This window comes from Lepidochelys kempii, chromosome 8 (assembly GCF_965140265.1).
Source record: "Lepidochelys kempii isolate rLepKem1 chromosome 8, rLepKem1.hap2, whole genome shotgun sequence".
In the NCBI taxonomy this organism is placed as follows: Eukaryota; Metazoa; Chordata; order Testudines; family Cheloniidae; genus Lepidochelys; species Lepidochelys kempii.
The window spans coordinates 56567707-56590798 of record NC_133263.1 but is presented as its reverse complement, the minus strand read 5'-3'; the positions used below and the strand labels follow the sequence as shown (position 1 = coordinate 56590798).

Genomic DNA, 23092 nt, shown 5'->3' with positions numbered 1-23092 from the left:
TTGCTTAATTAGCTAGTTCCCCCATGCTTCCTGAACAGAAAGCTAAAATCTTGATTGTCTTCTAGTGTGCGCGCGCACACACACACATTATATGAGAGAGATCAATATCTGAAATAGTGTAGAGGATGAGCACTGTGAAAATTATGCCATAAACATTATATATACATATGCATATATTATACACCAAAAACCGGCACTGAAATATCATTAAGGTTGAAAAATCAAGCACTCAGATGTTAGGAAATGCCAGAATAAATGTTGCTTGTTGCAGCCCTGCCTGTAATACATATATATTTACATTTGTAAAGTCATGTAGTCTTCCACAGACTTGATGGTGCTGTGGATCTTGCATTTACGGCATGCTTTTCTAATCTAATAGTAAAGTCTGCAAAGTACTTTGTGTGCCATTTGGTTGAAAAGCGTGCTATAAATGCAAGATCCACAGCAGGCTAGCATGGGAGGAAGGTGAGTTTTATTTAAAAGCCCAAAATTGTAATCACCACAAATATGCAAGAAACTAAATGGAGTATGAAACTAATATAAAAAATATAAAAACTCTACTTTTAATAAGAGAACGTAGCCCTGGTACAAGGACGGATATTCTACACATTTTTTTTAAAGAATGAATAAGCTTTTAATAACTATTGTCACTGTTTTCAAGGTAAATGCACCTTTGAATGGGGTCTTCACGGCCTCCTTAAGGCCACCCACTTAGGACTCAGGCCGCTAGCAGTCACCTTCCTTGGGGCAAAGTCCCATGATATTCTTCCTTTTGGACCAAGATTTAAACTGCAGAATTCTGAAATTTACTGTGATCATCTCACCAGGTCTGACTTTAGTTCAGCATCTATCATCCTGTTCTCTCAGGGGCAACTAGTGACCAGCCAGCCTTCATAAAGCAAAGTATTACCTATTCAGAACAAAAGCATTACAAAGGAAACCTATATTCGAACCATCAATAGCTTCTATGCGGGTCTGGCTTACAAGGTTTCCACGGCAGATTTCAAAGTATTTCAGGTCCTCTCATAGGACCTGTACCTCTGGTCACAGTGTCATGTCAGTCAGTTCTCGGAAAGAGTGTGTGAGAGAAAAGACATACCTCCTGATGTAAGGGAATCTTACAGTATCTCTAAAGAATATGTCCTCACAGTGGTAACGAAGCTATGTGGTTTCTCCAGCTACGTCACACACAAACTATGACACAATAACAGATTAATTAATGAAAGAGTTTCCTTTCTAGAAAAAAAAGTCCATCATAACTGGAACATTAGAGGGTTTTTTTAAAATAAAACTGACAAAAGAAAATTAAGGCCCTCAATCCTGCAGTGAGCTCTATGAAGGCAAGTCCCCTTCAACCACAGGAAGGCCCATTGAGGTTAGTGGGGTTTCCCCTGCAGGGAATAGCTTGCAGGATCAGGACATAAATAATTTTGTATCTGACAAAACAACAAATCAGTTAAAATAGATAAAATAATCTTATCAAGGAAAAGGAGACAAAGTGTGTAAATTGTTTACCAAAGGGTGTTCATTTTAGAATAGAGTTTATAAAAGAAAAGCCCAATATTAGAAACATTGCTGGGAAATTTTAAACAAATTATAAGGCTATTACTCTCAACTAGTTCAAAAAGAAGTATACAAAAAGAGTTTCCAGATAATATTAATTTATTTAAATTAGACCACCAAGAAAAAATTTGACCTTTTGAAGAAGTTGCCAATGAACTCTTTTTGCTCCCTTCTAATGCAGCCCTTAGATCAGAAGTTTACAAAAAAAGTAAAAAAAAAAAAAAAAAAAAAAGCATCTATTGTGCTACTGCAAATCTGTAATTTCTGAGTTCAGAGTTACCCATGAAAATGATGATGAATGCAATATTTCAATTAAAGGGAAAGTTAGGGAGAATTTTAACTTTGAGATCAAAATACTATCTAGTGTTTTGGCTTTAAAGTTGGAGGATCTCCTTCCTAATTAAATATGTAAGCAGAGTCAGAACAGGCTCTACCCTGACATCCAGTGGTGAGCTGTGGAAAAGGACTTCAGGGACTGATCTCGCTTGCATGGGCACACACTGCCTAGCATGATGGGACTGTTGGTCCAAATGGTCACTTTGGCTGCTGTGGGATCCCCAGTATCTTTGTTATTGGGGCAGGAGTAGTAAAGTGTTGTTATCCTGGTTATGTGAATCAAGGACAGTAGAACTGTACTTGGCATTTTATGATGGAGGGACTTGCCCTCAACTAAGTAGCACTCACTAGGCAAGGGACATGGGTTCCAAAACCCAGTGAATTGAGAGAGGTTAGGGATTGGTATTTGTATCTGGTAGTGTGGGTCCCTTGTGAGGGCCCTAAACACTGCTTTGATCCCTCCTCTCTCCACGGTGTAATAACAGAGCTAATTTTGACTCCATTAGGAGTCTTGTTACATGCTGCAGAGCTGAAATCATGATACCCAGGTCTAAGCATTAAACCTACTTTGGGCTAGTGATGCACCAGCACTGAGGCTCCCCTACTACCAGCTGAAATCACTAAAGAGCTGAAATCACTGAGAGCTGTGTTAAGTGTGTGGGGGGGAAAGGGGCTGGAGACATATTGGTGAGCGGCTAGGGGGGAGGAGTGGCTCATGGTGAAGACTGCAGCAGAACCCCATGGAGAGGCGTGGCAATTGGCCATTGACATGAGCAGTGGAGCACATAAGGTGCCCCCATACCTCCCCCACCATTCCTTCTGCCCATGCTGGGAGGTAAATTCTGCAGAGGAACTTCTAAACTCTGTGGGGGGCTGCATTGACTAAGGGCAGAAATTGTGGGAGGGGCAACTTTGGGTTACTGGACTCAAGAACCGCTCTGGGGCTGCACTGACCAGGGACAGAAACTATGGAAGGGGAGACTTTAGGTTGCTGGACTCAAGAACCAATGGGAAGGGACACACCCCAATCTGCTTGGGGGTGGGTCTTCTGGTTCATGGTTTGTGTTTATGAACCCTAGTTGTGGTGTTTTCCCAATTTAATACTATGTTGTTTACCTCATGTTATTAAAGATTTTTGCTACACCAAGACTCTGTGCTTGCGAGAGGGGAAGTATTGCCTCTTTGAGGCACCCAGGGGTGTGTGTGTGTAATTTTCCCAGGTCACTGGGTGGGGGCTCGAGACGATTTTGCATTGTATTGTTGAAAGGGAACCCCTATGTACTGAACCCAGCCTTTGCTGCTGTCAACTCGGCCTGGCAGAAGGGTTACAAATACACAGAGACTAGGTTTGTTTTGTCAAAAGATGACACTCCTTTGACACTGTAGAGTCCTAAATGTCCTGCATGTCACTCAGTAAATAACAAAGCTCTTCAATGAGACTATTCATATGCTTAACACTTTACTGGACAGAAGTCTGACTCCAACATAATTTTGTCACTTGACACAGAGAAAGTCTTTGACTAAGTTGAGTGAAACTATTAGTTCGAGGTGATGCAATGAATAGGAATAAATGATGACTTCTTAAACTAAACTGACCCTGTACAGTCCTCCTACTGCTTCCCTGATAATGAATAGCAGGCGAACAAAAAATTTCAATTTAATTAGGTGCAAGGCAAAGATACCCCTTCTTCTTATTTGATCTTTCTCTTGAAATTATTTCTCTTGAAATCATTGTGTGTATGATTAGATCTAGGGCAAAAGCGCTGTAAGTGTAGATAAGCCCTAAGATACTAATAAGATCCCAATTTTACTGTGATTTAAGTCAAAGGAAATTTTATCACTGACTTCAGCGGGAGCAAGATCAAGCCCTAAATAAATAGGCAAAGCTATTCAGGCACAAGAGGAAGGTTATATTTTCCAGTGTTGCAGCAGAAGCATAACAACATTTCTTACTGTGGAATGCTTTCTAGAAGAAGTGGGCTTTTTGGAGAGATTTCAATTAAGAGATGGTTGCCCTTTTTTCCCTGGAGTGCAAAAATACAGCATAGTCTTTTATTCTTCTTGCGACCACGCAAATATTAGGTAACTACCCAAGTATTCTCTTTGTTGTGTTGTGTTTACTGGTAGCTAGTTTTTCTTTTCTGTTTAGTTAGTTAACACTGCTTCTTTTCCCACTTAACATACAAAGAGCAAGGATGAGGATGTGGATTTGAAAACTTAGTACATTATTATATATATAGTTTATATTATAATATATATTATATATTATATAAACTATTATAAATAGTTTTTTTGTTTGGTGTTTTTTTGGACAAAGCAACAGAAATAGTTTCAACAAAATAAAATACTGGCTTGGCAGGATATTCAAATTCAGCTATTTGAAGCCCTTTCCAAATTTATAATTCAGCATTAGCAATGAATAGATCCAAAACAGTGATTATGTTCTAAAATTTATATATTTCATTCTACAAACCTATACTGATGAAAGGGAGAGTAGCATTTATTTCTGTTAAAGCCCATCTGAGGAATATGCTGTCAATTGTGGATATGTATTGCCACTGTGTATTCTGTTTATTAGCAGCTGTACTTCTGGTGGACTCATCAGCATATTTGGGTCCCTTGAGGAAGCAGAAATTCTGGGCCAGAACCTGGGGTCCAACTGATCTGCATGGAGTACTGCGGGGGGTTTTTTTGGTATGCGTGCACAGGTGGCAGCGCTTTGACAAATGTGTTGTAAAAAACTCACCTTAGCACTCCTCTGATCCTGCTGTTTCTCTGCACAGGGTCTACACTGAAAAGTTATACCGGCGTAACTACACCTCTCAGGGCATGAAAAATCCACACCCCTGAGAGATGTAGTTAAACTAACCTAACCCCCAGCACAGATTGTTCATGCTCTGCAATCTAGCACTATCTGAACCTTATTCAGTAGTTTACTATAAAAAAGTGCTGGGGGAGGGGGGAAATGAGTTACTATTGAATATCCACTATAAGATTTCATATTTGTAGTTTAAAGGTGGGTTATCCTGAACTGGGATCAAGGTCTGTGACAGAATGTATCCCTGTGTTCACACCCTACATGCTACTGTAGTAATTTTTGTACAAGGCATGTCTTGTAAGGTATTATTTGAAAACTCATAATTTGCTGGTCAATATTGTCTTGATAAAATAGATGTGGTAACATTATATGTGAGACATATAAGATTTTGCTGTATGATGTTATTAACACATGCTACACAATTAGAGGTTGGCAAACAGGTCTGGCCTAAACAAAGGAATGTGTGTTCTGCTTAATTTGCATTTAATCAGTAAACAGAGTCATCAAGCAGGAAGAGGAGACAAAGGAAGTTCAAACAGGTGAGAGAAAAAAGCAGTGGGGACATCCTTCTCCACAGACTTTTTGTCCCATGATGGAAATATTTTTAAGGGGGGGGACTGAAATGATAAAAAGGAGGGACAAATACCCCAAGACACACCCCACCTCTCTGCCAATCAATTTGCCGCACCTGACGAGACAAAGTAAGCAGTCTTTGGACTGGGAGAGGGGTCCTGACCTCAGACATTTAGTCAGTAAGACTGCTAAAAGCATATGGTGAGAAAACAAACTGTGTTAAATTCAAAGAAAAGTTAAGTTAGGCACACGTTGCATTTTTATCTTTTCTTGTAACCATTTCTGACTTTTATGCCTCATAAATAGTGCTCACTTAAAATCTCTTTGTAGTTATCTTGTTTTACTGTTTTATCTAATCCAGTGTGTTGTCTGGGAAACTCCATTTGGAGTGGCAAGTTATGTGCATATGATTTCTATTAAAGAAATAATAGATTTAATATAGCTTGTATTGTCCAGAAGAGGCCTGGGCAGTCCAGGACATATATTTCTGGAGGAAAATCTAAGACTGGGGATGTGCTGAGGTCATCCTGCAATATAACCAAGGCTGGCGAGAGCTGAAGTGTAACCCACATGTCGCTGGCAGACTGCAGTTGCACCCAGCCACTCAGGGTGAGGCTTGTATGCTTGAAAGCTGTTTGTGAGCAGCTCAGATGGGAACTCTTTCAGCAAGGTATCATAAGGCACGCAAGCTTGCAGGGCAAGGGTGACAGCTGCTCATTAGTCTAGATTGTACCCTGGTATGTCACAGGATCCTTCCTTTGACTCCCCATATAGGTGACTGGCATTACAGAGGCTGGAAAGATGGAGGCCCCACTATGTAGGAATAGACAAACTGAGGCAAACTGCCAATAGAATATTATATGTTAACTCTTTCTGAATACTGGTCTGATGCTTTGTAACACCAAACAGGTATACCAGGGGAGCAGAGAGAAAAAATAATATGTTTATTATATCACTGTTCCCTATCTACAGAACTGGCCAAAGCTGAGCTCCCTCACATCCAACCCAAACAAGAAAAATCAGTACCCTGACATTCAAGTTCTGAAAAAGGAAGTTTCCTGTTAATGTTTTCCACTAAGTTTGTTTTAAAAGTTTCTATTCTGGGCTAGTTCTATGAGACCAGTGGCTTTAGTATTAAATATTTTACTATGCTGGATGAAAACAAAGTGAAATATTTTGCTTTGTAGGACTGTTTGTATAGTTTGGAATTTAGGTGCTTATGTGTACTGTTTTTGGTTGTGCTTTATGTGGAAATTTACTGAAAAAGAAAAATGGCAGCATGATAACTTCCAAGTTTCACACACAAATAATTGCAAAGTTAAAGTTAGAAGTTGTGCACAGTCCTAACAGTCAGTCTCTCTCTCTCTCTCTCTTTTTCTCTCACATCACACATGGTTTATTCCTTAAAAAGTCGGAAGGTAGGAATACCTTCCCCCCTTCAAGGGGAAAACCATGTAAAACCATGTCTTTCTAGTTACTTTTAACCAGAGCCGGTGCTAGCCCATTGGGGGCCCTAAGAAGGAATATTTTGGGGCTTCCCCATAATTAAACAGGCACTTTCTGATAATAAAAACGAATAGGAGGCACCCTGGACCTGCTCAGGGCCCGAAGCAATTTCTTAGTCTGCTTATGCTTAGCTCTGGCTCTGCTTTTAACCCTTTGCCAACAACTGAACAGGGATACAACCTCATTTCTACCAGAGAAACCAAGTGCAGCGCACTGCAGTGCACCAGCATTATTTATGAAATCAGACAAAATTGTGACAAAGTGAAGTAAACAAACTTTTTTGTTTGAATTTTACTTGTTTATAATAAAAAAAATCACTAGCCAGTGACGGAATGTTGTGTACACCAGGAAATCAAGGTCATGTTTACAACATTGACAGATGATTTCAATTACCCAAATAACTAACATGTGACGTTGTCTTCATCAAATTAATTCTCATGCATTTGGGAAATTTCAGTTCTGTTTGTAATAATATAGAACCTGAAAGTCACTGGATGTTCTGTAGAAAATATTCGTTTTAGTCTATGGTTACCAGCACTTCTAATTAGCAATAATAAAAACCATTTATTTAGAACAGAATCTGCTCCATCATCTCACTTAGTAGTAAACCAAGGGGATTACTCATGAGCAAGATACTGCTCAAAGGTTCTAGTCCAGAAAGCTGCTCCACAGAGGCAGGCTGAAGTCAGTGGAGCTCATCACAAGCACAGGAATCCATCCTGTCCTAACAACATAATTAAAATTGGCAGAATCTGGCCCTTAAGAGGCCTGGCAGAGGCGTGGGATAGAGTCAATACACCAGGTCTACATCCAGAATTCACCTTATGTAAAATTCCCAAGAAGCTGGCTAAACCAGCTCTCTGTCTGCTTTGTACCTCAATGGCAGCACAAAGGAGTTGGAATAGAACCAGAATTGGTACCATTAAGCATACAGAGCCATTAAATGGAAGCTCATACCTTACATCGCTCTGTATATAGTAGATAGCCATAAAAATTAACTACAAATTACCTCATTAACTTGCTTTTTGTCCAAATGGAAAATTTGACCAGAACTTGTTGAGGCAATTTCCTCGTAGACCTTGTAACCAATATGTGATCTATCATCACAGTCTCCAGTCAGCACAAATACAACCTGGGGTTTAAAAAAGAAAAACATACAAAGGAAATGAAAATATAGTCAATCAGCACCTATGGCAAACCTCAATGGGAAAAATCTTACTCTCAAACGTAACAGCTAAGTATGCCAGAAAAATTGAAAGGTTCTCACTGCTCTGTGCGAGGGACAGCCATTTTACTTTTGATTAATCTACTCTGAGTTCTGTACAAATGAGATGTACACCCCAAAAAAAGGCAGGCAGGGGATTTGGAGCACAGCTGAATTCTGTACCTACTCCAAATGATTTCAATGTGATTTTTTTTTTCAATGGGAGTTCCATATGGAAGGCGAAGCCCATCAGGATTGAGTGATAGAAAGTGGCTGATTGAAGAAAACAGACATACAGAAATCATGTCAAGTGGGGATGAAATAATATAGCTTATATCAGCACTTTTTATTCCCAGAGTAATCAGTATTATAACTCTCAGACAAATCCACAGACACCAATGCAATTGACCAGAGAGCCAAGAAGACAAATATTGGCAGTGGAATATCTTATAGTATTTAACTAATTACCTTAATTAATGTCCCTTTAATGTTAATTTTTTATTAGTCATACCAATTTAATTTTTTTAAACAACAAAATAAAAACTAGTTGTTAGAATGGTAACAGCATGACTTCTTTTACAGAAAGAAACCACAAATATCCTGGAAAGGAGTTTTTCTGGACGATGCTGCTACTGCATTAGTAGTAAATGGGTAAATGAACAGGAATGGTAGAATATGAATCTTCTCCTTACCTGTGACTGCTTCTGCTGAATGAGCTGCAGTACTTCATGTGTCAGCCTATAATCTTTGGATCGTGCATCAGTAAATACATAGATGAAAGAACCAGGAAGAGAAATTTCTAGAGCAATTTTGATTGCACCAATGCTCATCTCTGGACAGTCACCACCACCCTATTCACAATTAGAGACAGAAAGAAAGAAAAAACAATCACAAGAAAGGAAAATGGATGTTAGCTATAATAATTGATTTCTTTTTCGGAAAGATCAAGGCCAATTTCTTTTCCAGCTTCTAGCATTTTATTTATTTTATTCTATTCACAGCATTGCATGGTTTTTGAAAAATACTTTATTAAAAAACGGGGGGGGGGGGTAAGCCTAGTTTTAAAACTTCTCACTGATGGTCAAGTTGTAAAAAAATGCAATAAAGAATGCAACTAACAAGCAAACTACACAAAATAGGGTAAGTACATGTCCACCTCTGCAAGAGCGTGTCTGAGCAGGGGTGTTAGTAACAATGAGGAATGCATAACACACTGACTGATCTATTCCTACCTACCCCCACCACACCCAGAATCTACCTGCCATTGTACACAATGGGCCATGTTCTGTTCTCAGTTACCCAGGCAAAAATCTGATTTAGCTACATTGGTTAGATTTACACCTAGATAACTGAGAGTAGGAGAAATAGCTTAGTTGGTTTATAGTTTGTTTTTATATGTGTATGCACGCGTGCACACAACCAAGAGAGAACTAAGTTAAAGAAATGAGTTCTGTGTTTAGTTCTGAAAGTGATTAGTTTCACAATCATTCTTATCTCTTGTGGGAGTGAAATCTGTAGTTTAGATCCAGCTCCAGTGAAAGCTCTGTCTCTTGCAGTTACAAGCCTCCCTCACTGGTGACAATGTGATTGTTCCAGTGGCACATAGCTGTACTGGGAGGTCATGGACATAAAGGGAGAAGTAATCTCTCAGGTAGCCAGGACAATCCTATGGAGGACTTTGAATAGCAGAACAGCGAGACCTTGAACTGAACTCTGCACGGGCGGGGCGGGAGGGAGAGGGCAGGGTGGATAAAAATCAATGATTTTTTAAAAATTGATTTTTATTTAAATCGGATTTTTTTTTATAAAATGTTTTTTCATCAAAAAGCATTTTATCTAAAGATAGTTTTAATTAAGATACATTATAGCTCAAAAATATCTCATCATGGAATAGGGATTATAAATTCTAATTCTATAGTATGAGACAATATATTCATATAACATTTAAGAAAAGTTTTGTAAATGAGTTCCAATAGTTCATGGATTATGGACACAACCTTATGGGGTTCCACAGGCTTCTGTATAGATTATTTAGGTTAATTTTTCTATCTACCCAGTGGGACTCAGTGCTCAGTCTAGAAGATACCATCAGAATGCTTAGTTTTGCAGTTCTCAAACTGTGGATTTGTCTCCAAAGGTAACATGCTTGTTAACAGCAAAAATGTTTTAAAATAAAATAAAATAAATAATATATAGAGTGAGGAATAACAGACCTCAACTCTATTGTCCCTCTGCAAATTTGTGTACACAGAGTCAATCCCCTATCTCTCTCTAAAAGTGCAAAGTTTCAAAAAGTTCAATGAACAGAAGATTGTTGGCGGTAGAATAGATCTGGACAAGGAGAAGAAATCTGGAGATAAATGTGAGACGCAAGGGACATATGCTTTTTTGTTAAAATATTATGTTTGCTGTTGAAGAAAAAAATCCAGAATACTTAACGTTGTTGTTTTAGTTAAATAAAACAATTTTAATGTCTGTCTGGTGATGTTCTCCTCCTAAGACAGCATGGCAAGAAAATCCCCCAAATATTAATGATTAACCTGTTGAATTGGAGATAGTTCACCTCCCAGTGACTTCATAAATATCTGCTTCAATTACCTTTGGTAAATGAAATAACCAAACAATCATTAATTTTCTGATATAGCTGTAAAACTAATCTGAAAAGTTTTCAAAATATATTACTGTTTAAAAATTTATAGTGTATACCTTCTAAAAATGAAACATACATCTATCTCTGAGTTATGAAAAATATGTATTAAGGTTATTACAACCAACAAGAATGCACTTTTATGTAGAAAAGTATGATTAAATCGAGCTTCCTGACCAGTGATATAAATCAAATCCACCCTGCTCAGGGGTTTGGATTTTTCACAACTCCCCTGAGCCACATAGCTCTACCAACCTAATTTCCTAATGCAGAACAGGCCTAAGGCTTGAGAGTAACTTCACACTTCCACACTGCAGCCCCCGCTGGTCTCAGCTTCCTAGTTTTATACCACTGTGACTGTCTGGGGTGTCACCTGGTGTGCTGGGACGCCACTGAGTCAGACTATTCTGCCAGCCTGGGTCCCCTTTACCACTGTAAGGTCCGTAGTGTACACATAGCCTTAGTAACTATAAAGGTTGTAATCTCAAAGAACTGTTTACATATACGCTCCCAAAGTAGGAATACTTTATCATCTTCTAGTGTAAAGAGTGCACCTGTTCTTTAAATGTAATTCTAGTTATAAAGCCCTCCAAAATGTCCCTTCTGACTTTCATGGGAAAAGCAAGCAGTAAAGCAGACAGCCAAAACACTGGGAAAAATAAGTCTCAAAAAACCCTTTTTGATTTTCATGTGTCAGAAATTCATCCTGGCAATGCTTGTGTATCCTAGAGGATAGCTCAGTATATCCCAATTAATTTTAACTGTTGTTGTTAAGTGCCCTCTTCAACAAAAATGACTCTTCTGCTTTGTTTCAGAGTAGCAGCCGTGTTAGTCTGTATCCGCAAAAAGAAAAGAGTACTTGTGGCACCTTAGAGACTAACAAATTTATTTGAGCATGAGCTTTCATGAGCTACAGCTCACTTCATCAGATGCATTCAGTGCAAAATACAGTGGGGAGATTTATATACACAGAGAACATGAAACAATGGGTGTTACCATACACACTGTAACAAGAGTGATCAGGTAAGGTGAGCTATTACCAGCAGGAGAGCGGGGTGGGGGAGGAGGGAGAAACCTTTTGTAGTGATAATCAAGGTAAGCCATTTCCAGCAGTTGACAAGAAGGTGTGAGGAACAGTTGAGGGGGGGAAATAAACATGAGGAAATAGTTTTACTCTGCTTTGAGTGTTACATGTGGAGACAAAGACTAGACAATGGTTACTTCCTATAGTCCTCTTCCATTAAGGAAAACCTCTTGCTAGTCACACTTAAAATCTCTCAGAGTATTGTTACACACCAGTGAAGTGTTCTATTATGCTAATGTTTATTTTTCATATAAATAGTCAAACTACTTTGTTACTCTATATACACAGTGTTCCCAGTACAGTAGGAAACAGAAAACACAAAGGGCTGCCTTCTCAAAAGGTATATCATATTACAAAAAAAATGATTGAGGAGAGCAGCTTTACATATCAAACTTTTCCAAATGAAAAATTCCTTTACACATTTTTTTTTTCCAAATTGCAATTAAAAGTGCTTTTCGTAACGTCCTGAAATTCCCTGGGAAACTACTGTTTGGTTCAGTCTAGTTTGGATAAGCATCCGGACACTCCAATTAAATATCTGAATTTATCTGAACTAGCCACATTTCTGAGTCCTAAATTTAGCCTTGGTATAACTCCACTGACTTCAAATACAGTTGCACCCACTTATAGGAGGGCTGAATTTGGCCCTTAGTGTGCAAAATCTGACTGGAAACATCATTAGAAAAGACTCTTCTAATTAAAACAGTGATAATTTTTCTATTGGGCTCTACATTAAGCACAATCAGGGGCTCCTTCTATAACTATTAGCAGCTGAAAGCCTGTGCTGTCACACTGCCATATTCATAAAGTCAGGTGTGTAAAAAAGCCAAAAATGGTTGAGATCTTAAAAACTGGATAGTAACAAACATGGGGTTGGTCCTGCTTTGAGTTGGGGTTCTTCCTCCTTTGAGGAAGGGGTTGGACTAGATGACCTCCTGAGGTCTCTTCCAACCCTAATTTTCTATGATTCTATGAATCCCAGTGATGATTGAACCTGGTGATAGTCTAAACAAAAGGAGCTTGTGCTTTTTAGTTATTTCCATGGCTTCACACTGACTCAACAAACATTGGAGGCTTCAGAGTGATGTCTGGAGTTATTGTGTGTGGTGACTGTGTTATATGAGGGATTGCGTTGATTTGTGTGTAGGTTGTGTTGTGCTGGGAAAGTTGTGTAGATTTGTGCGGGTGGTGAATGAGGGGTGTGTGCTACTGTGAGGGGCTATTTGTGCTTTGGGTTATTGTGTATGCTGGTTGTGGTTATGGGTGGATGGTTGTGTTGATTTGTGTCTGGAGGGTTGTGCTGGGAGATTTGTGTTGATCTGTGCAGGTGGCAGTTAGGCCAAGTAATCCACCATCTGTTCAGTATTACTCACGCAACCAATGAAACTGTTACATGCAAATTAGCTGAAGAGTAAGAGCAGTGATTGAGTTACCTTTGATATCATAATGCTCTAGGATCCTTGACATGGCACAAATACTGTAGTTGTATTCTGCATGGTTGTAATTCATAAAGTCAAAATGGTCTGAGAAACTAAAAACTGGATAGTAAGACTATGAAACCCAGCAATGATTCAACCTAATGATATTCTGAACAAAAAGAGCTCTCCACCACCCTTGGAAGCTATTTCCATCACTTCACGCTGACTCAACAGGCATTTTATGCTTCCGACAAGGGCGACAGATTCTTTCTAAAAGTGGGGGGGCACACGAGGCTCCACACCGGCTCTGGCCCTGCCCCTCCCCTCCTCTTCCCACCTGAGGCCCTGCCCCCCGGCCAAGCCAGAAGCCAGAGTTGGGCCGGAGAGCCCGAGATGGGGGGGGGGCCCAAGAGCAGACCCTGGCCATTGTCCCTGCCCCTTATGTCCCCCGCCCAGGGCAAGTGGAGGGTCCACAGCTCTCTGGGCTGCTCTTACCTGGGCCAGGGGAAGAGGAGGGGCAGAGGTCTGTGGGGCCTGTGGCGAAAAGTGGACTGGCCAGGCCCATCCGCTTTCAAAAGTGGGAGAGCCATCACCCCTTGGCCCCTGCTGTTCCAGCGCCCCTGGATATTCCTGGAACCTAATAATATCTATTATTTCTGCATCAATTTTATTTTCTCTAAGGGCTGGTCAACACACAGTGTTTGTACCATAATACCTATAATCATTAAGGGGTGTGATATTTTTACTGAGATAGATATAAAGGAACAACTATTCGTGTCAAACAGTTATATCACTAGCTGTCTTCAGCGGCCACAGAGTACCCCCCCTCCCGAAGGAAGGAGAGCACCTAGGACCTGCGGAGACCCATCCTACAGCCCTGGGTGTTCAATATTGCGATGGTGAAAGGTGCCATGAGGAGGGTTTGGGGGGGATCCTCACTGGCAGGGATGCTCGCGGCTCCCGACAGCGGCCGCACAACAGTCCATGACCTACCCCATAGGTGAGTAAGGAGTCACGGAAGAGGCGGACCCGCTGGTAGGTCACAGCGGCCTGCTTCCCGGTCCTTTTACCCTCCCCCATGAGGGCCCTCGTGGCTCAGAGGATTTGATGAAAGTCCCCCCATCGCTGGAGCGCAAGCTGTACCTTGTTGCGGGAGCCACGGACAGCTTCTAAAAACTCCTGCAACTCCTCTCGCAGCGCATACGGGGGTGGGGTTACGGTCTCCTGGTTATTCCCCGACGGGGCCCTTGGTACAGCCCCGTGGCCCACCGAGACGGGCAGGCAGGGTGCAGACCCCCAACGGGGAGCCTGATGGACTGGCGCCACTTGGCCCGCCTTGAACCCTGGGGCAATAGGGGGCAGCAGAGGGAGGATAGCAGCCCCTAGTGGGTCGGGACAGGTGAACACAAAAGCCGCTCCCTGGGGGTCATCTACTGGAAATGGGAAGGAGACAGCCTCAGGGGCGGCAATAACATCGCGGGAGGTGGACAGGATAGGGACGGGGCAGGGGCAGAGGCGAGATTCTGGGCTTCAGAAGCCAAGCAGCTGGATGGTGGCACCTCCCGATCAGGCTCAAGGGTTGAGGGGATGGGGAGGGGGCTCTCAGCGATGCCGGGCGCAGGCTCTATGGTGGGTTTGGCAGCCATGGCATCAGGAGGTGGACTATCTTCTGTAGGGCCCCAGCCCGGGAAGGAGGTCAATTGCTCCACACCAACGAGGGGTGCCCCTGGTGGCTCGGGTCCCGGCTGCGTGGCACTGGCCGTTGCCTGAACAGGCGCGGTGGCTGTCAGTGGGGTGCCTTCTGCGGCCGGGTTGATGGAGGAGTCCAGGGGCTCCTCGAACATGGGAGCGGAAGCAACGGTTAAGGGGAGGGAGCATGGGAAAAGTGGGGCTGGAGTGAGGTCGCCCGGATCGAGGCCCACTGGCATAGGGTCGTCCTCCCCCGGGTGACCGGGGTCAGACCCAGGGCCTCGATCTCCTCGTATATGGATGGGAGATTGCTTTCTGCCACCCCGGGGTTCTCCCCGCCGGCACCTGATGCGACGGTCACCTCGGGGCTCACAGAGGCTTCAGATGGTTTCAGGGCAGGAGGGGCTCCCTCGGGGGCCTCGGAGGGGAGGGACTCCCGTGGAGGGGAGATACTGCCTTCTGGTGCTGCGACATCTTCCCCAGCCAGCACCGGTGGATGGAATACACACGTGGGCAAAGCGGAAGGCTTGGCATCGGTACCCCCTTCCTGGTCTTCCAGGGGGCCTCCACAGCGGATGGGAGAAGCAGAGCTCGAGCCTTCTGCTTGCCCTGCTTCCCCTGGACTAGGGCCCAGCCCTCCATGGCATCATCCAGGGGGTGGCTAGCAGGGGTCATGTCAGGGGGCAGAGGCGATAGCTCAGGGACTTGGGGGGGTAACGGTGGGGCAGCATGAGGGAGGGAAGATTCCCCTTGGGGCGGGCCCTCTCCCATGCCCGGCAGTGTCCCTGCTGACCCTGCTCCACAGGCCCCGCCAGATTGCAAGCAGCGGGAGCAGGGCTCTCCCGCTCGTCTGGGCATAGTGGAGGAGGTGCCCCTTGGGCCCGAGCAGGAGCAGTGGTGGACTGGGAAGGAGGAGGGGTGGCTTCGGGCACCAGGAAGCCAGGGGCATCGGCGATGACGGAGCCGGTGCCCTGTCGGGGCTCAGGAGTCCCGGATGCCCCTCCTTGCCGGGCCAAGGGGCAGTCCTTCCGGACGTGCCCCATCGCCCAGCAGAGGTAGCACCTGGCCTCCCCCGTGGAGCAGTGCACCCAGTAATAGGCCCCCTGGTAGGGGACCAGGAAGGACCCCTCGAGCGCCTCTCCATCACATGCCGCCGGCAGCAGTTGAACGAGAGGACGTGACCGAGGATGGGATCTTTGCAGCCCAATGGGAGAGGGCTGACCACGGAGATGGGTTTCCCCAGGGTGGAGAGGGCAGGTAACAGGGCGGCATTGGGAAGAAAGAGAGGGACAGAGGTCAGGACCAGGCAGATGCCCAGGTCCGCTAGCGACTCCAGGGGGACGAACACCCCCCCACACCAGGCCCTTCTCCACCGCCTCCTGGGTGGCAGCCTCCAATGCTAAGAAGAAGACGATCTTGCCATACATTTTGGAGGCTGCCACAATGGCCGTGGACCCCACCACCCTCACCAACGCCCGCACGTAGGTCTCCACGTGGGGTGAGGCAGGCACCAGGAGGCAACAGATGCCATGCTTCCTGGTCATGGTGGGAAAGGGGCCCCGGCCGCTATAGATGGTAGCACAGGCGGTGGGCGGAAGAGATGACGTAGTGGCAGGCGGGGGGGCTGCCACCATCTGAGAGTATGCCCTGGGGGCCAGGGGAGGGACACCCGCAGAGCTGGTGGAGGGAACAGCGGGGAGGGACACCGCGGCCGGTGGTAGGGCCACGGCAGTGGGGGTAGCCCCTGCCATGGAGGGCCTGGTCTTTTTCGTGGGGCCCTTCCCCTTCTTCTTACCCTGGCCCTTCCCGCTGGCTGGGGGGGCTCCCCCAGCATCTGAGGGGGTGAGGGACGTGGCAGCAGCGGAGGTCACCCCGGTGCCTGCTGCTGCCGGCACCCCAGCGGGGGCGATGGCAGGTGGTTCGGCAATGGCAGCGGAGGTAGAGGCTTGGGGGGGTGACGGAGGGGCAGGTGGGGGAGGGGTAGCTGGGGCTGCTGGAGGGACCCCACCCATCTTGTCCCCCACCATTGTGAGCAGGGAGGGAAGGGGAAACACCAGAAGGAGGAGGGGAAAGGGGAAGCAGGTCGACCACTCCTCCCCGCTATGCTGCAGGCAGGGGAGGAGGGCACCAAAAGCGGTGGGCTGGATGGGGGAACAAAACAGGGGTTAGGGGTCAGTCGCCGACACGGGGTGGAATTCCGGCTCCTCTAGCTGCATTAGAGTTGAGGGGATACAACAACATTGGGGGTGCAGTGAAGAGGGTTTAAACTAAAATGGGGAGTGGTACAAGCGCATGGGAGGGGGCATGAGCGCACAGAGCAAGGGGCTAAGCGGGCTGGAGTTAGGGCAGGAAAACCAAGGGGCTAGCTTCAGAGGCTGGGGCGGTGCGAACAAACAAAGGCTGCAGAGGGAAACGGGCGGGGCAGGCAAACAAACTGAAGCTAGTGGGGGGGGCTGGGGCAAAGGGCTGCAAGTGGCAAACGGGGCAGGTAGAAAAGGGCAAAGCTGTGGGGTGGGCAGTCCGGGGGCGGGGGCACATGCGCTTGCACAAGGTCTGTTTAGGCTGGCTGCTGCTTCTGGCCCAAATGGTGGAATCAGGGCGTGGCAAGCCAAGCAAGCAGCTGAGTCCAGAGGCAGGAGCTGAGGCAGATGGTAAACAGCCAGTGGGGGTGGTAGAGCGGGCAGCGGTGGTGGTAGTGGTGGGGATTGGGAGACACACAGATGGATCGGGGGGCAGCTCCACACCACACCCCCTGTGTCACTGCAAACACAATCAAGACCCCCACCTCAAGAGCACAGTTCTAAAGTTACTCAGTCTTAAGGCCCCCTCCACGGTGGTCTGCAAAGTCTCTTGGTGCTTCCCCACTGGTAGATGGTCCTCTCCTTCTCCTCCTCGGGGCTTCAGCAGCTCCAGTTAGCAGACTCTGCAGCAGCAGCTCCAGGAAGTCCAGGTGGTGGTCCAGGCAGGCAGAAAGGACCCCTCTCAGGGGGTTTTGGTGGTGTCCACAGCAGCAATGGCTGGGGCTGGGGTCCCTCACTCCCCTCCCCTCTGGGGAGCGGGCTAGCAGGCTCCCCCCCCTGAAAGGGCTGCAGTTGGAGCAGTAGCAGCACCCGAGGGTGGGGGGGTCAAGCAGCCGGCCAGCAACCAGGTAGCAGAGAACGGTGGGGGGAGGGGTGGTCTGGCCCAGCCAGGGGAGCAGCAGTAGCAGTAGCAGCAGGGAGAGCCCAGGGCCTAGTACCAGCAGCCCTCTCCCTCCTTCTCCCTCCAGGCCAGAGGGCTACAGGAGAGTAATAGAAGGGCGATATATTAGCCCCAGGTTAAGTAGGTCCCTTTTCCCTGGGTACAGTAACAGGGAAGGTTCCAAAACAATCAGGAACCTTCTGGAGACAATTAAGACAGACAGGCTGATTGGCTGCAGGTGTTCTAATCGAGAAGCTGCTAGAATCAATTAAGGCAGGTTAATCAGGGCACCTGGGTTTTAAAAAGGAGCTCACTTCAGTTTGTGGTGTGTGTGTGTAAGGAGCTGGGAGCAAGAGGTGCTAGGAGCGAGAACGTGGACTGTTGGAGGACTAGCATTATCAGACACCAGGAGGAAGGTCCTATGGTGAGGATAAAGAAGGTGTCGGGAGGAGGCCATGGGGAAGTAGCACAGGGAGTTGTAGCTATCGCACAGCTGTTCCAGGAGGCATTCTAGACAAAGCTGCATTCCACAGGGCCCTGGGCTGGAACCCAGAGTAGAGGGCGGGCCTGGGTTCCCCCCAAACCTCCCAACTCCTGGTCAGACACAGGAGGAGTTGACCTGGACTGTGGGTTCACGAAAACGGCCAAACTGAGGGCTGCCGTGAAGCTCCAAGGCAAGCAAATCCACCAATAAGCACAAGACCCACCAAGGTAGAGGAGGAACTTTGTCACATAGCATATAGACAATAGTCATCTCACCCTTACTCTCAAGATTAGACCCACTGAAATCAGTGGATATAAATAATAACAGTTAGGGCTTAAGGATTAGGCTTGTATTGGAAGCGCCCCTTCTAGCGACTCATTCAGTCTGTGCTTTTGTTTTGTGGACAGATTGATTTCGTTATCCACAAATGACCCCTCCTAGATGGATGTCAAGTTTAGCCTTGATGATGTCTAATGAAGACAAATTTCATTATCTCCCTTGGCAGCTCATTACACTGTCTAATTGTTCTGATAGTTATCAGCTCTTCCTTAAAATATTTAATATTTGGCACGAATTCTCTCCTTTTTGATTAATAAGAATAATTGTTCCATATCCTTTCCATCTGCATTAATCTCTCCTGTTGCAATGTAAAGATGATCTGCTTCTCAAACTGCTTTTGTTTTTTCCAGTTTTCTCTTTCAACTCAATTTTCTGTCTCTTAAATGCTTTACTTGGAAACACACAAATGGCAAGCAGTTGGAAAATGCTTCACTGCTCTGGGAGAAACCCAGAAGTTTTAATCAAAATATCCTAAAAAAATTTACATAGTTCCAATTACTTTTTAAATTTTAAATTTCTGGTCTTTCAAAGGTTATAGTTCATTCAAATTGATGTATTTTGTGTACTTATATTAACTTATTTAAATGCCCACAGTTTGAATATGAAGTTATTAAAACAATATGCCATTGGCTAGAATTAAAAAATAAATAAATCATAACTTAAATAGAACTTTACAGTAATTTTTAAACAAGTTGTTTGGAACTAAGACTTTGCTGAACATTTATTACAAGCTTCATCTGATCTGCAAATTATTTGCAAACACGTCAAGGAATTATGACGTGATTGGAATAACAGAGACTTGGTGGGATAACTCACATGACTGGAGTACTGTCATGGATGGATATAAGCTGTTCAGGAAGGACAGGCAGGGCAGAAAAGGTGGGGGAGTAGCACTGTATGTAAGGGAGCAGTATGACTGCTCAGAGCTCTGGTACGAAACTGCAGAAAAACCTGAGTGTCTCTGGATTAAGTTTAGAAGTGTGAGCAACAAGAGTGATGTAGTAGTGGGAGTCTGCTATAGACCACCAGACCAGGGGGATGAGGTGGATGAGGCTTTCTTCCGGCAACTCGCAGAAGCTACTGGATCGCACACCCTGGTTCTCATGGGTGACTTTAATCTTCCTGATATCTGCTGGGAGAGCAATACAGCGGTGCATAGATAATCCAGGAAGTTTTTGGAAAGCGTAGGGGACAATTTCCTGGTGCAAGTGCTAGAGGAGCCAACTGGGGGGGAGCTTTTCTTGACCTGCTGCTCACAAACCGGGAAGAATTAGTGGGGGAAGCAAAAGTGGATGGGAATCTGGGAGGCAGTGACCATGAGTTGGTTGAGTTCAGGATCCTGACAAAGGGAAGAAAGGTAAGCAGCAGGATACGGACCCTGGACTTCAGGAAAGCAGACTTCGACTCCCTCATGGAACAGATGGGTAGGATCCCCTGGGGGACTAACATGAAGGGGAAAGGAGTCCAGGAGAGCTGGCTGTATTTCAAGGAATCCCTGTTGAGGTTACAGGGACAAACCATCCCGATGAGTCGAAAGAATAGTAAATATGGCAGGCGACCAGCTTGGCTTAACGGTGAAATCCTAGCAGATCTTAAACATAAAAAAGAAGCTTACAAGAAGTGGAAGGTTGGACATATGACCAGGGAAGAGTATAAAAATAATGCTCGGGCATGTAGGAATGAAATCAGGAGGGCCAAATCGCACCTGGAGCTGCAGCTAGCAAGAGATGTCAAGAGTAACAAGAAGGATTTCTTCAGGTATGTTGGCAACAAGAAGAAAGCCAAGGAAAGTGTGGGCCCCTTACTGAATGAGGGAGGCAACCTAGTAACAGAGGATGTGGAAAAAGCTAATGTACTCAATGCTTTTTTTGCCTCTGTCTTCACTAACAAGGTCAGCTCCCAGACTGCTGCGCTGGGCATCACAACATGGGGAGTAGATGGCCAGCCCTCTGTGGAGATAAAGGTGGTTAGGGACTATTTAGAAAAGCTGGACGTGCACAAGTCCATGGGGCCGGACGAGTTGCATCCGAGAGTGCTAAAGGAATTGGCGGCTGTGATTGCAGAGCCATTGGCCATTATCTTTGAAAACTCGTGGCGAACGGGGGAAGTCCCAGATGACTGGAAAAAGGCTAATGTAGTGCCCATCTTTAAAAAAGGGAAGGAGGAGGATCTTGGGAACTACAGGCCAGTCAGCCTCACCTCAGTCCCCGGAAAAATCATGGAGCAGGTCCTCAGAGAATCAATCCTGAAGCACTTACATGAGAGGAAAGTGATCAGGAGCAGTCAGCATGGATTCACCAAGGGAAGGTCATGCCTGACTAATCTAATCGCCTTCTATGATGAGATTACTGGTTCTGTGGATGAAGGGAAAGCAGTGGATGTATTGTTTCTTGAGTTTAGCAAAGCTTTTGACACAGTCTCCCACAGTATTCTTGTCAGTAAGTTAAAGAAGTATGGGCTGGATGAATGCACTATAAGGTGGGTAGAAAGGTGGCTAGATTGTCGGGTTCAACGGGTAGTGATCAATGGCTCCATGTCTAGTTGGCAGCCGGTGTCAAGTGGAGTGCCCCAGGGGTCGGTCCTGGGGCCGGTTTTGTTCAATATCTTCATAAATGATCTGGAGGATGGTGTGGATTGCACTCTCAGCAAATTTGCGGATGATACTAAACTAGGAGGAGTGGTAGATACGCTGGAGGGCAGGGATAGGATACAGAGGGACCTAGACAAATTGGAGGATTGGGCCAAAAGAAATCTGATGAGGTTCAATAAGGATAAGTGCAGGGTCCTGCACTTAATCCGGAAGAACCCAATGCACAGCTACAGACTAGGGACCGAATGGGTAGGCAGCAGTTCTGCGGAAAAGGACCTTGGGTGACAGTGGACGAGAAGCTGGATATGAGTCAGCAGTGTGCCCTTGTTGCCAAGAAGGCCAATGGCATTTTGGGATGTATAAGTAGGGGCATAGCGAGCAGATCGAGGGACGTGATCGTTCCCCTCTATTCGACATTGGTGAGGCCTCATCTGGAGTACTGTGTCCAGTTTTGGGCCCCACACTACAAGAAGGATGTGGATAAATTGGAGAGAGTCCAGTGAAGGGCAACAAAAATGATTAGGGGTCTGGAATACATGACTTATGAGGAGAGGCTGAGGGAACTGGGATTGTTTAGTCTGCAGGAGAGAAGAATGAGGGGGGGATTTGATAGCTGCTTTCAACTACCTGAGAGGTGGTTCCAGAGAGGATGGTTCTAGACTATTCTCAGTGGTAGAAGAGGACAGGACAAGGAGTAATGGTCTCAAGTTGCAGTGGGGGAGGTTTAGGATGGATATTAGGAAAAACTTTTTCACTAGGAGGGTGGTGAAACACTGGAATGCGTTACCTAGGGAGGTGGTAGAATCTCCTTCCTTAGAAGTTTTTAGGGTCAGACTTGACAAAGCCCTGGCTGGGATGATTTAATTGGGGATTGATCCTGCTTTGAGCAGGGGGTTGGACTAGATGACCTCCTGAGGTCCCTTCCAACCCTTATATTCTATGATTCTATGATTTGCTTTTGGCTTCTTTTAATCTAGAAAACAGCACAGTTTTTCAAGTTATTTTTCTCTATGCCAGTTATGAAAAACAAACTTGAGAATGGCAGCCATTTTTAAACTACAACTTTAAGCCAAATGTCAAAACAGGGTTGTTGGGTTTTATTATTCAAAATATATTGTTGTTTTCTCTGAATTTCTAGTTTAGAATTTTCTGCTACATTTTAAATTGTATTCATTATGTTACACAAATGAGCACCACCCATTTACAAGTAGCTTTTTATTAAAAGGATTCATCCTAATGCTAGTTTTCTAAGCCAGATCTGCTCTTCAGCCACAGAAGATCTAGACCTAGTCTCCAGTACAGAGTTAAGTCAATGTACAGCAGCTTACATCAACCTAACTCTGTGAGCATCTACACTAACATGCAGCTCCCACCGAAGTAATTTTCCCACTACACTGACTTAATAACAACTCCACCTCCATGAGATGCATAGCGCTCAAGTCAATGTTGTTAGGTCATTAATAGTCCACCTCCATGAGATGCATAGCGCTCAAGTCAATGTTGTTAAGCAGCGTTGACACTGTGTTGCTTACATCGACGGTTGCTGCCTTTCAGAAATTCTGCCATAATACCACACACTGGCAGTTAAATCAGTGTAAGTGCTTCCGGTGAGGACTCTGACCATCAACACAAGGAGCGTAGTGTGGACGAATAAAACCAAT

The 23092-nt window shown here is 45.1% G+C and overlaps 1 protein-coding gene across 1 annotated transcript in view; it reads right to left on the bottom strand.

The window, feature by feature from the left end:
• HMCN1 (hemicentin 1) overlaps nucleotides 1-23092 on the bottom strand; it is a 327054-nt gene that overhangs the window by 248884 nt on the left and 55078 nt on the right. Inside the window, exons 3-4 of the mRNA XM_073356688.1 lie at nucleotides 8693-8851; nucleotides 7806-7928 (exon numbers count right to left, since the gene is read on the bottom strand). Coding sequence (XP_073212789.1) covers nucleotides 7806-7928; nucleotides 8693-8851 — 282 coding nt within the window. The remainder of the gene's footprint in view (nucleotides 1-7805; nucleotides 7929-8692; nucleotides 8852-23092) is intronic.